This window comes from Marmota monax, unplaced genomic scaffold (genome assembly GCF_021218885.2).
Source record: "Marmota monax isolate L192 unplaced genomic scaffold, Marmota_monax_Labrador192_F-V1.1 WCK01_AAM20220418_F8-fsc00001, whole genome shotgun sequence".
Lineage (NCBI taxonomy): Eukaryota > Metazoa > Chordata > Mammalia > Rodentia > Sciuridae > Marmota > Marmota monax.
The window spans coordinates 37,022,594-37,039,228 of NW_026693777.1; the positions used below are offsets into that span (position 1 = coordinate 37,022,594).

Sequence of the window (16,635 nt, forward strand, 5' to 3'; positions counted from 1 at the left end):
CAGAAGGATAATATATTCAAAGTATTAAAAGAAAACTGCCAAGCAAGAATACTATTTTCAATAAAAATTGTCCTTTAAAAATGAAGAAGAAATAGAGAATTTGAGATAAGCAAAAGTTGAGAGTTTATCTCCGCTTGACTTGGCCTGCCTTACAAAAAGTGATAAAGTTAGTTTTTTCTCAGTTGAAACAATGAGACACTACCCAGTTACACAAAAGACATATGAAAGTACAAAGTTTAGGGATGAAGGTAAATATATTGACAAATAGAGGATACTGTAATGGTGGCAAGTAAATCACTTAACTGGTATGAAATTTAAAAGATAAGAATAAGATAAGTGTAACTCTAAGATGAACAGTATATAAAGTTATAATATATGACTTCAATAACAAAGTTCAAGGTCGTAGAGAAGTAAAGAAGAATTTTTGTATGTGATTGAAGTTAGCAGTTTAAAATAGATTGTTTTATATGTATTGTAAAAAATAAGATGTTTTGTATAAGTCCCATGATAATCGAATAGAAAATGCCCAGAAAAGGTACACAAAATGAAAAAGGAATCAAAGTGTGTAACTTTAAGAAAAGAATAAAACACAAAAGAGGAGAGGAAGAGAGGAAAAGAGTCACTAAAAAGCTACAGAACAGACAGAAAATTAACAAACTGGCAATAATAAGTCATTCCCCATCAGTGATTACTTTATATGTAGAAGGAAAAACTTCTCATGCAAAAGACAGAGTGGGCCAGGCATTGTGGTTATACCTGTGATCCCAGATGCTTGGGAAACTGAGACAGGAGGGTCACAGTTCAGGGCTAGCCATGGCAACTTGGTGAAAGCCTCTTTCAAAAATAAAAACTAATAAGAACTATTCATAGAGCTCAGTAATAGAGTGACTCTATAGGTTCAATCCCCAATACCAAAAAAAGTGGCTGAATGATTAAAAATAAAAATCAGTATGCTATCTACAAAGTCTCTTGTAAGAGACTCATTTTATATTTAAGAACATATATAGGCTGAAAGTAAAAAATAATGGAAAAAGATATTCCAACAATTGTGTTTTTTTTTTTAAGATCACCAAAATTGACAAACCCTTAGCTAAATTAAGGAGTAAAAGCAAAAAAGTGCAAGGCAGTCATAATTATTTCATGCAAAGTATACAAAAACTGTTGAAAAGGACAAAGAAGGATATTATATAACGACAAAATGATTATCCACCAGAAACTAATATATAATATATATATTAAACCAATATCAGAGCTAAGTATATCAAGCAAGCTTTGATAGAACTGTAGAGCTGAAGGGATAAAAAACAATACAGTCATAGATTTCAGTACCACTTCCAAACATTGATAGAACGAGACACAAAACAATAAGGAAACAGAGGACTTGAACAACACTATACCAAATAGATTTAACAGATATATACATTCAGCCCCCTGTATTTACATATTCTGTTATCCACAGATTCAAACATCTGTAGAAAGAAAAATATCTAAAAGAAATAATTCCAGAAAGTTCCACAAAGCAAAACTTGAATGGGCCAACCAATGAGCATTGCGCCAAATCCTTGCTAATGAAGTAATGCATAGGCATACTCTACTGTAACCTTCCACCAATTTACAGATCCTCAGGTTCTCTTCAACACTCATTATGGAAGCATTCTTTGCCTCTTATTCATATACTGTGTACTTAGGCCTATGATAGTTGTGTTTATACTGAATATGACATTTTTCTTATCATTATTCCCAAGGCAATACTGTATAACAACTACTTATGCTCCATTTACTTTGTACTGCACACTGTAAGTAATCTAGAGATAATTTGAAATATGCAGGCTGATGTTTGTGGGTTATGTGCAAATACTACTTTATTTTATAAAAGGGACCTGAGCATCAATGTATTTTTGTGTCCACCATGGGTCCTGGACCCAATCCCCTATGGATACCAAGGGATGACTGTGAAGTACATTCCACCCAACAGGGATAGAATACACATTATTCTCAAGAGCACGTGGAACATTCTCCAGGATAGAAAGAACGTTAGGTCACGAAACAAGTCTTAACAAATTTAAGAAGATGGAAATCATAACAAGCATCTTTTCCAACCACAATGGAATGAAACTAGCAATAATAGTAAAAGGAACAATGGAAAATTCACAAGTATGTAGAAGTTAAACAACACACTCCTGAACAACCAGTGGGTGAAAGAAGGAATCTAAAGAAAAACTGGAAAATAGCTTAAGACAAATAAAAGCAAAAAGCACAATATACCAAAATGTATACAGCAAAAACAGTACTAAGAGGAAGTTTATAGGGGTGAGCACTTATATCAAAAAAGATCTCAAACAACTTTAACTGTACACATGATGAAGCTAGAAGAGCAAAGAACAGCCCAGAGTACAGGAAAATGAAATAATGAAGATTAGAGCAGAAGTAAACAAAATAGGAAATAGGGAAAAAAATCAACAAAACTAAGAGTTTTAATTTTGGGTACTGGGAATTGAACCCAGGGGCACTTTACTCCACTGAGCTACATCCCCCATCCCTTTTTATTTTTTTATTTTGAGATCAGGTCTTGTGTAAGTTGCTTAGGGCCTCACTAAGTTGCTGAAGCTGGCCTCAAAATTGGGATCCTCCTGTCTCAGCCTCCTGAGCAGCTGGGATTACAGGCATGTGTCACTGTGCCTGGCTTAAGAGTTAGTGTTTTTTTAAAAAGAAAATAAAAATTGGGAAATCTTTAGCTGGACCAAGGACTAGATATTACAACTGATTCCTGCCACAGAAATGAGAATTTTGAGAAACTAGTATGAGCAGTTATATGCAAAAAAAATTAACCCAGAAGACAAGGATCAATTCCTAGAAACATACAGCCCACCAAGATCAATTCATGAAGAAATGCAAAATCTAAACAGAGTCATAACTAGTAAGACGATTGAATCAAATATATTTTTAAAAAATCTCCTGATAGAGAAAAGCCCAGGAGCATATGTTTTCAGTGAAAAAAATCTATCAAACATTTAAAGAAGCAAAATTTTTTCTTCTAAAAATACTGAAAAAGATGGAACAGATTCATTGTATGAAGTCAACATTACCTGATACCACAGCCAAAGACACTATATAGAGTACTATAGACCATTATCCCTGATTAATATAGATGTAAACTTACCCAACAAAATACTAGCAAACCACGTTTAAGAGGACGTTAAAAGGATCAGACACTATGAGCAAGTGGGATTTATCCCTGGGATGCAAGGATGGTTCATCATTTGAACATCCATCAATGTATTACATCCCATTAACAGAACAAAAGATAAAAAAATCATAGGATCATCTAAATAGATTCAGAAAAAAACCCTTGACAAACTCAAACACACTTCATAATAAAAAAATCACTCATCAAACTAGGAGTAGAAGAAAAATTATCTCAGCATAATAAAGCCCATGTATTAAAAACTCAAAGCTGACATTGTACTCATTGCTGAAAACATTTTCACTGAGATCAAGAACAACATAAGGTTGCCCACTCTCACCACCTCTATTGAACATAATATTGGAAAACCTAGCTAATGCTGTTAGGCCAAAAAATTAAATAAAAGACAACCAAAGTGAAAAAGAAGAAATAAAATTATCTCTTTATACAGATGACATGATCATATGTGTAGAAATCTCTAAGGATAAAAAAAACCCTGAGAACTAATAAATTTAGACTTGGCAATCTTCAAAATCAATGTATAAAAATTAGTTGTTTTTGTACACCAAAAAACAAACAACCCCCCAAAGAACATTCCATTTATTTTTTTTTTTTTAAATGTATGGCAAAGTCTTTACTTTTAAATGATTATCATCACACCAAATAATAACATGTAACAAATTCTTGAGTCCTATCATCTAATAATTTTGATTAAAATAAACTAACAGCAGCCCAAACAAGTATGTTAGTATTCATTGTTCTAATCCTTAGTCAGAATGGACGACTTTAAGGCTGGCTGCTGCTTCAGACAAGTTACAAATAACTATTTACTACTTTTTCATAGATAAAGCCCCTGACCTTCAAGAAAGTATAAGGGAAAAAAATTATTTAATCCCTTTCTTTCTTCAAAGAATTGTTTTTTTTCTACTAGATCTAAGAAAGAAAAAGTCAACATTGATACATCCATTGCTTGAGCTAGAAGGCATAGGAAAACAACAACACATACTCAGTAAATTCCTAAGAAGGATGAGGTAAAAAGATGACACCTTTGGATAAGGACTAAGGCTGTACAAAGAAGCTAGATTTGCTACTCTCCAAAAGGGACCTACTATATCATAGAGAAATAATTTAATGCCTTTCTAAGAACAGAACCCAGGCTCTGCTAAAGCTCCACATTCCTCAAGGCACTTCACGTTCTGAAGTGCTAACCAGGGAATAGGTGCTTCTTTCTCCTATCCATTTATGCGGTAGTTTTCATGGATTTCTGGTCTGATGTCGCAGACAAAAGCCAAGAGATTATCCAAGACTTCGTCCCTAGAACATTCCATTTAAAATAGCATCAAGAAGAATAAAATACTTGGCAATAAACTTAAGAAGGTGAAAGACTCATACACTGAAAGCTACAAGACATTATTGCAAGAAATTGAGGGAGACACAAATAAATGGAAAGACAATGTCTCATGTTATGGATTGGAAGGCTTTAATGTAGTCCAAACATCCAAATTCCTCAAAGGATCTACAGATTCAATGCACTTCCTCTCAAAATCCCAGTTGGAGTTGTTCAGAAATAGAAAAAAAACAAAACACCAAAGTCCTACACTTCATCTGGAACCAAAGAATACTCCAAACAGCAGAAACAACCTCAAAAAAGAACAAACATGGATGCCTCATATTTCTTGACTAAAAAAATGTATTATAAAGATAGAGTAATCAAAATAGTAATGACATTGCATAAAGGCAGACATTATAGACAAACAGAGAACAATAGAGAACCAAGAAATAAACCCATGCATGTGTGCTCACATGGTTTTTGACGAAAGTGCTAAAACAATGGGAAGAAGATAATTTGCAAAAGAATGAAATTAGACACAACATGCACAAAAATCAACTCAATAGATTAAAGACTTACACTAAAAACTCCTACAAGAAAACATAAAGGAAAACCTTCACAAAATTGATCCTGAAAATTATTTCCTGGTACAACACCAAAAGCACAGGCAAGAAAAACCAAAAATAGACAAGTGGGACAACTTCAAATGAAGGAGGTGTGCAGCAGAGGAAACAATTAACAGAGTGAAAAGGCAGCCTACAAACTGGGAGGAAGTATTTGCAAGCTGTATATCTGATAAGGGATTAATGTCCAATTATGGGAAGGACTCCTAAAATTCCATTTAAAAACAATTAAAATGGGCTCAAGAAACCTCTGTGACCTAATTACAATCTTGTCATAAATTGAATTCCTGTGCCTGTCTCCTGGACATTGATGTGTATGCCATGGTTGTGTCAATCACTGTCCTGGACACTTAAGCATACATCTAGTTAATTTCTCAAATTGAGTAGACATTTCTTCAAAGAATACATACAGATGGACATTAGGTATATGAAAAGATGCCCACCATCACTAATCATCATGGGAAATGTATTTCAACGCCACAGTAAGATAGCTTCCCATACCTGTTAGCATGGTGCCTACAAAAAAAAAATAATAATAATAACCAGAAAATATAAAGTTTTGGTGAGGATATGGAGAAATTGGAGATCCTTGTGAATAGTCAATGGGAATATAAAATGGTGTTGCTGCTACTGGAAACAGTATGGAGTTTCCTTAAGAATTTTTAAATGAAACTACCATATGATTCTTCAGTCCCTCTCCTGATTATTTTAAAGAACTGGAATCAGAATCTTAAAGACATTTGCATTTCCATGTTCATTGTAGCATTAAACACAGTAACAAGATTTGAAAAAAATAAAACTAAAGTGAAATGCCTATCAAGGGATAAGTGGATAAAGAAAATATGGTGTATACATGCAATAAAATATTATCCAGCCATGAAAAAAGGAAATCTGTCATTTACAACAATGAGAGTCAACCTTCGGTACATTATGCCAAGTGAAGATAATCTAGTCACAGATGGACAAATAATTCGTGGTGACATTATATGAGATAGTTATAGTAGTTCAACTTATAGAAATAGAAAATAGAATGGTGGTTGCCAAGGGCTGGTGGAAGGGAAAATTGGGAAGTTGCTCTTCAATAGATATAGTTTCAGTCTTGCAAGGTGAAAAAATTCCAGAGTTCTAATGAACATTTTGCTTATAGTTTGTAATACTGTATTCTATACTTCAAATTTTTAATAAAGTAAATTTCATGTTATGTATTTTTCACAGTAATAATCTTTAAAAAGTAAGCTTTCAGATCCACGAAAACAAGTAAAAATAAACAGGGTTTGGGATATAAATTCAATGTCCACTGTGTTCCAAATATTTGAGTTGGTTTTGAGAAGGACTCCAGAATTATTCTGCTATGAAAAGTGAGTAAATGGAAACATAAAAAGATATTTGCAAAGGTTCTGTCCAAAGTAGACAGAATTTGGTACATATATAGGAACAAAAATACAAAGGCTCTAATTCCACTGCCAACCTTACCCACCCTATTAGGAGGCAGTACCGAATTTAGGAAAAACTCTTTAAGGCATTACCCTACAAGTAACACCTTCCTAACACCTTTCACCCACAGTCATGGGTAAAATTCAAAGGATGGCTTCCTGCAGTGACATCCTTTCCACAGTGCAGCCTGGTGGAATGATGAAGTGGGGATGGATTGACTTGGCTTTGCAAGCAAGAAATGACAGCAGAATCAGTATGCATTGGCTGGGTTCCTCAGGTGTCTCGCTTGTCACTTTTAGTAGAACAACTTGCATTTGAACATTGTCTTGCAGGCAGAATGTGTGGTTAATGGATTTTGGAGTCCTGACTGTATAGTCTGATTTTTCATTTGAAGAAACTTTGGTGACCTAAATGCAATCTTGACATAAGTTGAATTCCCGTGCCTGTCTTCTGGGCATTGATGTGTATGCCATGGTTGTATCAGTCACTGTCCTGGACACTTAAGCACATATCTAGTCAATTTCCCAAAGCCCATCTTCTTTTGAATTTGCTATCTTGGTAGTTTAGGCAATTAATTTATTTGTGTTTTGATAGACAATAGCAATTTCACCACAGTGAATTTCAAACTTTCCAAGCTACATGCTTCTTGAGGGCAGTGTCTTCTTAATCTGTCTCACTCACCTCTGCATCCCCAGAGTCCAAAATAGTCCCAGAAGCACAACATATACACAGCAAATATTTTTTAAATTAATGAATACATGGCTCATTGTTTATAACCTATTTGGATTTTCTTAATTTTGTATTGGACTTTTAAAAATCAGTTGGCTTTAAATTTGGGTTCTCCAAAAAACAACATTTTTAAAGATATTTGATTATGCTTTGTTACTACTTCTTTTGTGTTTGCTTTTATGTGAAAAATTATAAAAATAGTAATTATCTTCTTTATATCCTTCTTGAAACTCCTGAAATTCTCTTCTCTAGAAATCTTTATCTAAGACTAATGTTGAAATGATTAAACAGAGCAACTGAAAAATCAGATTTTTCTTTTATCTTGATTAAAGTTTAGTATTTACTATATTTTATACCTAATAGTTATATAAAAATATCCATTCTAATTAGGAAAAGGGAAGACAAAGTGCTGGTAATAATTGAGAATAAATTGATAGGTAGGTAGAGAATTAGGCTATTAGATAATCTTGATTGTAACAAACTCTTGTTACCCTTGTTCAACCACCAAACAACTAGACTAACATACTAAAAAATATGAGGTAGATATTGCTATTGTTTAGTCCTGTCTTCACTATATTTTGTAATTTTTAAACACCTAGTTGGGAAGGGAAATATAGCTGTTTAGTTTGTATTTTACCCAGAAAAGTACATTAAAAACACTTAGAAGATTTGGTGATGTTTTATGTATGTTTCCTATTGATTTTCCCAGCCCTGCTACATTAGGGAAAAGGTAATTTCCCCCCTTAGTGGTCGCTGTGTTATACATTAGTAGGAGCTGATTTGTCTTATTTGGCTTAGAAAAAACTACTAGACTTCTTTAGGGGCTATTCATAAATGTTGAAGTAATTGGCGATGAAGTACTTGCAGTTTTTAAAAAGATTGTAAAAGTTTTGAGAGACATATTATGATAAAAAATAATTTGAAACAATTTAAAATTAAAACTTCATGAATAAAATATTTCAATTCTTTATGCTAATGATTGTACAATAGGAAGCAACCTAACTTCCTGAAATAGGGAAACTTTATTTACATAGTAAATATAGATCAGCAAATATGTTAGGCGCTTTATATATGTCAAATCATTTAATATCTAAAATCAATGTATAAGCTAAATGCAGTAAGTATAAGCTCAGGATGAAGTTAGATTCCTCGAGGCCACATTGCTGATGGGAAGCTGTCACAAGATGGGAATATTCTTTCCACTAAGCTCTTCAGCAGACAGAATCACTGCAAAGACTGGAGACTTAGGCAGCAATGTGACAATATCCCATTGATAAGTGAAAAAGCTGGGTGTAGCATTGTACATCATGTTTCTGTTACAACTTAGTTAAAAAATATTTGAGTTAAAAGATCAGAGTAAGATATTCTGAAGATTTTTTTAGTGTTTGCATTGGGCTGGTTGAATTCTCCGCAGCATTTTCCCCTTTATTTTGTAAAACATCTGCAAGTTCAGTTAAGCTGCTTTCCAATCAAGTATCATTTAGAGTAGTGTCTGTGGTCCGTTTAGCTCATCCTTCAGTGTATCTGAGTCTTACTGTCTCTTTGTGTGCTTCCTAAAAGATTTTTATAGTCATTTGAGCTTGTATTCTTTTTTTTTTTTCTTTTAAAATTCCAGATCATCAAGTTATTGGATGGAAAACGATCTCAAACCGTGGGAATCTTGATATCTAGTTTACATTTAGAAATGAAGGATATCCAGCAGGGTAAGTCTTTTCCATCATTTTTTTTTTACAACTTTTAGATTTTTAAAACATTTATCATAGAATTTTGAATATATACAAAATTAAAATGTCATAATGAATTCATGAATCCAATGCCCAGCTGCATATCCATCTCCTCACTTTTGTTTCTGTCTCCAGCACCCTCCCTACCACCAACTGGATTATTATGAGGCAAATCTCAGATATTTTATAATTCATCTGCTAAAAATATTTGTACTAGCCATAAAAGATAAGGACACTTTTTCAAACATAACTCTAGTGTCATATGATGCCTTTCAAAAGAAAAATAACAGTTTCTCAGTGTCCTCACATCTGTGGTTGTAGTTTCCCTGGTTGTTCCTATACTCCTTAATTTACCCATTCATTTACAGTTATTTTGGATGAGGATCCAAACAGATGTTCTGCATTGCCATTGATGTGTCTCTCAAGTTTCTTTTAATCTGAAGTTTTCTCCTCCCCATCTTCTTTTTGTGTTTTTTTTTTCCTTTGTAATTCATTCATTGAAGACAGAAGGTTACTTGTCCTGTAGATATTTCCTTTTTTTTTATTTTGCTGATTACATTACTGTGCAATTAAGTTTCTCTGTCCAATGTGTTTTCTGTATACTGCTAATTTGACCTAGAAGCTTAATCTGAGTGGTGGAAGAATACTTCATAGATGTTATTGTATATTCCATCAAGAAGTATATAATATTGTCTATGACACTAGTAGGCACTGGTGATCTTTGCTCAGATTGTTTCTTTAGAAGTCTGCAAAATAACAATGTACTAATTTAATCATTTCTTCCTCATTGGCTGAATACATCTGTAGAGAAATACTTTTATCAACCATGTGGTTACATCATTGTCTCTTAATCACTTTGTTGTTGGTGATGGTGTGGTTCTTTTTCCCTACTTGGTTATCTTTGGCTCAGTTTTAAATAAAAGACATTTATAAAAGAAAAAAAAATTTGTGTACTTCTCTGGATTTCTAGAAAAGGGAATCAAAAGCCATCATACTTTTTAAAAATTTGTATCTTTCATTAGAACAATGTTCCCTTTTCTCAGTAATAAATTAAATGTAAATCTTAATTTTGGCATGTCACTTACAATGTTTTCTGAGTGGACTACAATCTTTAAGGTGGCTTCAGTAGAATTAAGCGTTGGTTTAACAGTGGGAGCACTCTGAAGCTACCCCACCCTTCGGTTTTTCTTGGTGTTGCTTGTTCCTTTTTACCCTGTGACTCAGCCACTCCTGAAGGCCTAAACCAAGAGGCTCTTGAGATCCTTTCACATGCTGCTTTTCCTTTTAAAGTAGCTTTCTCAGGGGCTTAAAATTTTGCTGTATTATAAAAGATTTTAAATTCCACAAAAGGCTGGAAATATGGATATCCAAAGTAAATGACAGTTACAAGTATTTGGATAAGTGAAACGTTTTTAACATTTATGTTCAACAGTAGAACTGAATATATAAGTATGAATATTAAACCTTGGGAAACATTGTGGTAACTAGATTTCTTTGACTTTGGGGCACTAGGATTCTTCAGTGACTTTAGAAGGGTCTAAAGTTAGGTCTTCTAGGAGAAGTATTCAAATCAGGAGAATGTGATGCTACGGCAAAGAAAAAAAGGGAAGAAAGGAAAAAAAATTCTGCAGGGGAGTTGGTAGTCTTGTGGTGGGAAAGTAACTCTCTGAGGCAGTCATTGCAATGAGAAGGGGATTCTGCAGGTGTGGTGGGAGAGTCTTGTTGTGAACAACATGTCTCGCCAGGTGTGCTTGGTTTCACCACCATGGCCTTTATGCAGTTCCTATTAGCCATGTCCTGCTTCAGGATGACAGATTGCCACATGAACAAGGGTCATTCTAGCCCCATGATACTGTAGTTCACTGCTCAGGATCATAAACCTTCCCATGGAATTCCAGCCTCATTGGCTCAATATTCATTGTAAGTTGAGTAAAAATTATTTCACCCAGACCTTTCCAAGATTCTACTTTGGGCAAGAACATGCCTTTGTGAAGCAAAAACCAACTCTTATTTCAGCATTGGAGATGCAAACTGGCATCACATAAATCTAAGTAGTGCGATCATGATTTTAGCTCTTCCGTCTGCCTCAGGCACCTATGTATCCACTGCAGAGTTGGCTCCTAAGTTCTAAAAAATAATCTCCATTCCATGTTTTTCCTTTAGCAATGTATTCCAGATGAACCCTTGACTGACACTGGCACGTGGAGGTCACTAAGAGTCAGGGCTTTGTCAGTTATATTTCATTCTGAATCCATGTCTGGTCATAAATGGAATGTGCTTGGCCTTGTGTTGTCATTCTGTTGAAAGGACTCCCTGTGCTGAGGTTGGCCTGAAACATTTACTTTTATGTGAGGGGAGATGTGATTGGAGGCGGCCAGCTGGCAGCCAGGCAGTCTCACAGTGTATCAGCCTTGGTGAAATGACCATACTTCAGAAGCCTCTGGTTTATTCCTAAGCCTTCTGGTCATATATTCATCTTTGTCAGGGCACAAAGACCAGAGGCATTAACTCACATTTTCCAAACTTACAAGAAGCTGATATATAAACCAGAACCCTAGTTTGTTCACTTAGGGAGGAGAATATTTCTTTGTTATGAATAAAGTATCTTATCTGCTCAATGTTTTCTCCATCACTTGTCTCTGTGTGGCATTGTATCTCTTCCTGATGTTTTCCCCACGAAAATGCAGTCTCCTTCACCCTATCCCTATCATGTGCATAGCACACAGTGAGTGTGTTTTGAATGGATGAGCAGAGGGATCAATGAGAAGAGACAGGAAGGTATGAGTAGAAAGGAACAGTTCTGATTCTTGGAAATGCCTGATTCTTATAAAAAATATTATTCTGTTTGTAGGAACAGAAGTACCTACGGGTATCCTGAAGAGCTTCAAGCATTCCAGTTTTCTAAATAACAATTTTGACATTTCAATCTTGTCTTGCTGGGATTACAGCTTTGTCATCTTGATAAGAGTTTTAAGTATTTCAGTACAAAGGTACCTCCCACAAATAGATGAGATCGATAATCTGGCTTTTACTGGTCTAGGTCTTTTTTTTCCTTCCACTTTTTTTATGGGCACATTATAAGTTGTACATAACAATGGTATTTGTTGTTACATATCATATATGCACATAATTAAACAACTTAATTTAGCCAATATCACTGCCCAGCAATTTCCCCTTCTCTCCCCACCTCCCGTCCCTTGACCTCTTTCCTCTACTGATCTCCTTTTGATTTTCATGAGATCTCCCCCTCTTTCTTTTCCTTTTTCTTCTCTAGGTTCTGCATATGAGAGAAACATACAACCCTTGACCTTCTGAGTTTGACTTATTTTGCTTAACATAATGGTCTCTAGTTTTATTCATTTTCCCGAAAACTGGACCAGTTCTTAAAGAGCAACCTGATTTTTCTTATTGGTATGGTGAGCACTACTCTATGTGGTCCACTAGGGCGGTCTGTCTACAGTGTACATTCAGGAAGTGAAATTTTGCAATTCTATGTTCAAGCTCTTGTGGTTAATAAATAACAACCAGTTTTTGTACCTTTATGTTATGTTTATTTGCTTTCTAGGAAGTTCTCTGATTAAGTATTGCTTACAACTAATTGGTCTAATGCATCATGTATTAAAGCCATATATTCAAATGTTTGTTAAATTTAATTTGATTATTTTAATAGACTAAGCCTTAGTCTATATAGAATCAGAACGTCACATATTCCATTCTGGTGCATTTGGGTAAAACTAACTGCCTGTCTTTAACATGTATTAAATGCCAGCTCTTATCAGGCACCATGATTTCAACAACATTTAAAATTTTAAGTATAACATTTTGGAAAGCTCACACGATGGTGGGAGGGGATGTACAAGCAGCCAAGACTGCAGTAGAGTGGGCTATGAAATAACAGAAATATCTTTACTCTTCACGTACAACTTTAGATGAGTCTTAGAGGATGAGTTCTTACACACAGAGACAGAGCTCTTCGCCTAGAGGAAAGAACAGGAAATAAGACTTGCAAAAGGGGACACAACTTACATGTACAGAATGCATAAGAATGTGGTTTGTTTCAGGGGTAAGGCTGGAAACACAAGCAGCATCCAAAACAGGAAGGGCCCAGAATGTCATCACATGAAGTCTGGACCTTTTGCATCAGTGCCAGAGATAAGATCTTTTAGGGGAACAGTGCTGACTGATTGTGAGTGCAGTAGTGTCTCTGAGACCGACCTTGAAGGCCCTATGTGCGCTGTATCTCTAACTTCCTTCCCTTTGCTCTTCTAGCCTTCCTGCTCACTGCACTTCTAGCTAGCCACAGTGATCATCTTTGATTCCTTGAAAAGGGCAAGTTCTTCCCTCCTTTTGTATCTTTGAATGCATAGTACATTGTCTCTATCTGGAATGCTCTATACAGCTAGCTTTTTCTTTAATGTAGGTTTCAGCTTAAATGTCACCTCAAAAAGGCCTTCTCACATCCTTGCTTCCTAATAGAACTCATCCTAAGTTAATTATCTCACTTTCTCCCTACTTAATGTTGTATTCAAGTATCTGCTTATGTTCTTATTTACATCAACTACCAGAACATTAGCTCCGAGATGGAGACTGCTTTTTGATATGTCCCCAGCACCTTGCACTTGATTCCAGCATACAGGTGCTGATCTAAGTGCCTGTTGGATGAATAAACAAAAATGAAATTAAAGGAGGATAAGTCTGCTAGAAAGAGTTTGCAACTGTTCAGATGATAAGTGATAAAGGCCAGAACTAAGACTGCATCTATAGAAATGTATTGCAGAGAGTGATGAAGAAGAAATTCAGCCGGCACCCTTAGATTTTGGATTCAGCAAGAGTGTGCATAATGATACAAAACTTGAAAAGTAGAAATGTAGAACAAAAGCAGTTTAATGAATAGAACTAGAGATCATTATGTTAATGGCAGTAGGTGGATAAGGCTAGGTGAGACATAAAATAAACCTCAAAGAGGAACCTCTACCTGGTTCTCTTTACCCAAAGAGATGTTTGACATCTTTCAGAACAAAGCCAAATCCTCATATACTGCCTGAAATCTAAAACTCTGAATCACCAAAGGAAAGCCTTGGTTGTTGGAGAGAATGGTTCCAGGAGGCTGACCATCCTGCCCACAGAGCCTGGACAGATTCCGAATAAGTGACTGCTGGTGTTCCATCTGCTAGATGGGATGACTTATATTTAAAAGCATTTGGCATCTGTGGACACAGCAACTGCCTATCATGATTGAAAATGAGTGTTTTCATTCCACATTAGTGATTTCCTCTAATTCTGTCCCAGGGGATATGGAAAATTGCTGTTGACTATTCTTGATATAAACCTCCATATGCATTGCCACACACTAGGTGCCAGAAACCTCCTGGCATTCGTGTGGAATTTCCCGTACACTCAGAATTCATATTTATAATATTTAATCTAACATCAAAATAAAACATTTTTCACTTTAGTTTCTACCAGTCCAGAGTCTCAGCCTGAGCATTCAGCTGCATCATAACCTATCTTTCTGTTGAGGAATCTCAGTACAAGAAAGGGATACTGATTGGTTATTTTATGCTCAAGAGACCAAAACCCAGATCTGAGAATGCCCTCTGGACCTTATCTGTTTTGGCCTTAATAATATCTAAAATCTTATGTCCAGATTTATGGGAGCTGTCTAAAACATAATAGATTTGGTCAGACATCTGAAACTGACCACAATTTATTTAGGACTTTCCTGAGGAAAATCTCACTCTAGCCTAGAGAAGTCACTACTCAAAAGGCATTTCACTTCCAAAATTTTTTATAGTATACCCTACCAGTAAAAAGTTTTAGAGCATGGTTTTCCAAGATATGTTTTTTAAAATGTGTATGTTACATAAATGCATTACAAAATTTACATGCTCATTTTAAAACAGGGAAATCTGAATTAAAATGAGATCAATAATACTTTTAAATGCCTTGCTAATTTTGATGGTTTCAGGTTCTCATTAACCTAACACAATTAGGACAAGGCTCATTGTTGACAATAGTGAATCTAAACCCACATTTTAGATAGTCTTCTTGATAATTTTTTTAATTAATGTTCACAGAGCTCAACTTCTTAGCAGATCTACTGTGACCATCCTTACTTTTACTCTGTTCTGTGTCTGACAAAGAGCTTGTGCTCACCATCATCTACTCTATCATTTTCTTATTTTGATAGATATAAGTATATAGTTGTTTTTTTTTTTCAGGAATCTTGACTTCAGCTTATTTATTTTGTGAAATTCGGCTGAAAGCAGAGTTTAGAATCAAAAAACTTACTTTAATTTCCCCCTCAAGTCTCATAGTATGTCAAAAACAAAGGAAGAGTGGATGTCATACATGAAGGAGGTTACTCTCTAAGTGACATCATCATGTCACTCAGTGAATGGGCCAGTGTCAATTAACTCATTAAATATATATATGTTAAAATTTTTTAATAAAATAAACATAAATAGTAGCTCTATCATTTCCTTTTTCTTCCGCACTTTTTCTTCCTCTCTAAAACACCTGAGCAGCAGGACTTCACCCACCTCTTTCTAAACCATTATACATTCTTTAACTTGCAGAGCTGAGACCAACAAGCAGAGGGTGGCATTTCTTTGTACTTTACCTTCAGGCATCTGGCTGAGACCATCCAATCTGCCTGGAATGTAATTTCAGCTTAAAAGAACCAGAACTAATGGAAGAACAGAAGCCGCTTAACCCGAACGTTTCTCATTCCACTGGCCTTCAGAGAACAGAGGGGATAAGGGAGAGGAAGTTTTGTGAATTCTGTGCTCTGTGCACTTCTTTAAGGTTTGAACCATGAGCAATTTTAATTGTACCTCTAAAGTGGCTCCTTGGCCACCTTCAGGTATAGTACATGCCTAGACTTAAGCGAGAATTAGGATTTTTGCTCTGTGAGATTGAGTGATTTTTGAGAATTTGGAATAGATTAGCAAAATACTCCTTGTTTATAGGAGTTTTATGAGGTAAGTGTCATTTTTTTCCACCTCTGAACATCTCCCTTTTTATCTTTTTACATTCACCTTTCATTCCATGGATACCTGAATTAAGGTCTCTACTTAGTCATATAACAGTGTAGTTAAGGTTAGAAACTATGTTCCCTTGATATTTTTTATCCTCTGTGTTTCTGGAAGCAACTTTTGTTTGTGCTCTTTCATTTTTCTGTATGAGCTTTTGCTTCCCTGGGTTTTGTCATGGTTGTAATAGCTAATAGCAATTAATTATTAATCCTTCTAATGTGGTGGACAGAGGTTCCTTTGAGCTGCTTCCTAACTGGTCCCTCAAGCATTTCATTTGGATACTGGCATCCAGCAAAAGTTCTTGCACATCTTTGTCTGCATAGGTGAGCCTGGCACCTATCACAGGTAGATCATAGTGCCAGTTGGGGGAAATCAAGGCATACTGAAGAGAGGTTCTGGGGGATTTGGGACTACTGTAAAGAGCTGTGGTCTCAGAGCACTTCTGGGAGCAAGTCCTGTCCGCTGGCCTCTTTGCATCTCTCTCTACCTGCCCGGCCTTTCATGTTTTGTACTTTTATCTTGGATTTGGTCTTCCTTCTGAGTGATGGGCTCATTATTGGGTATTGAGACTGTG

General features: G+C 35.4%; 1 protein-coding gene across 5 annotated transcripts in view; it reads left to right on the forward strand.

Moving 5' to 3' along the window:
• Positions 1-16,635, forward strand: part of Fmn1 (formin 1) — a 401,580-nt gene that overhangs the window by 241,283 nt on the left and 143,662 nt on the right. For all 5 annotated transcript variants that reach the window (XM_058584664.1, XM_058584665.1, XM_046461452.2 and 2 more), the window contains one exon: positions 8,916-9,003. In XM_058584664.1, coding sequence (XP_058440647.1) covers positions 8,916-9,003 — 88 coding nt within the window. The remainder of the gene's footprint in view (positions 1-8,915; positions 9,004-16,635) is intronic.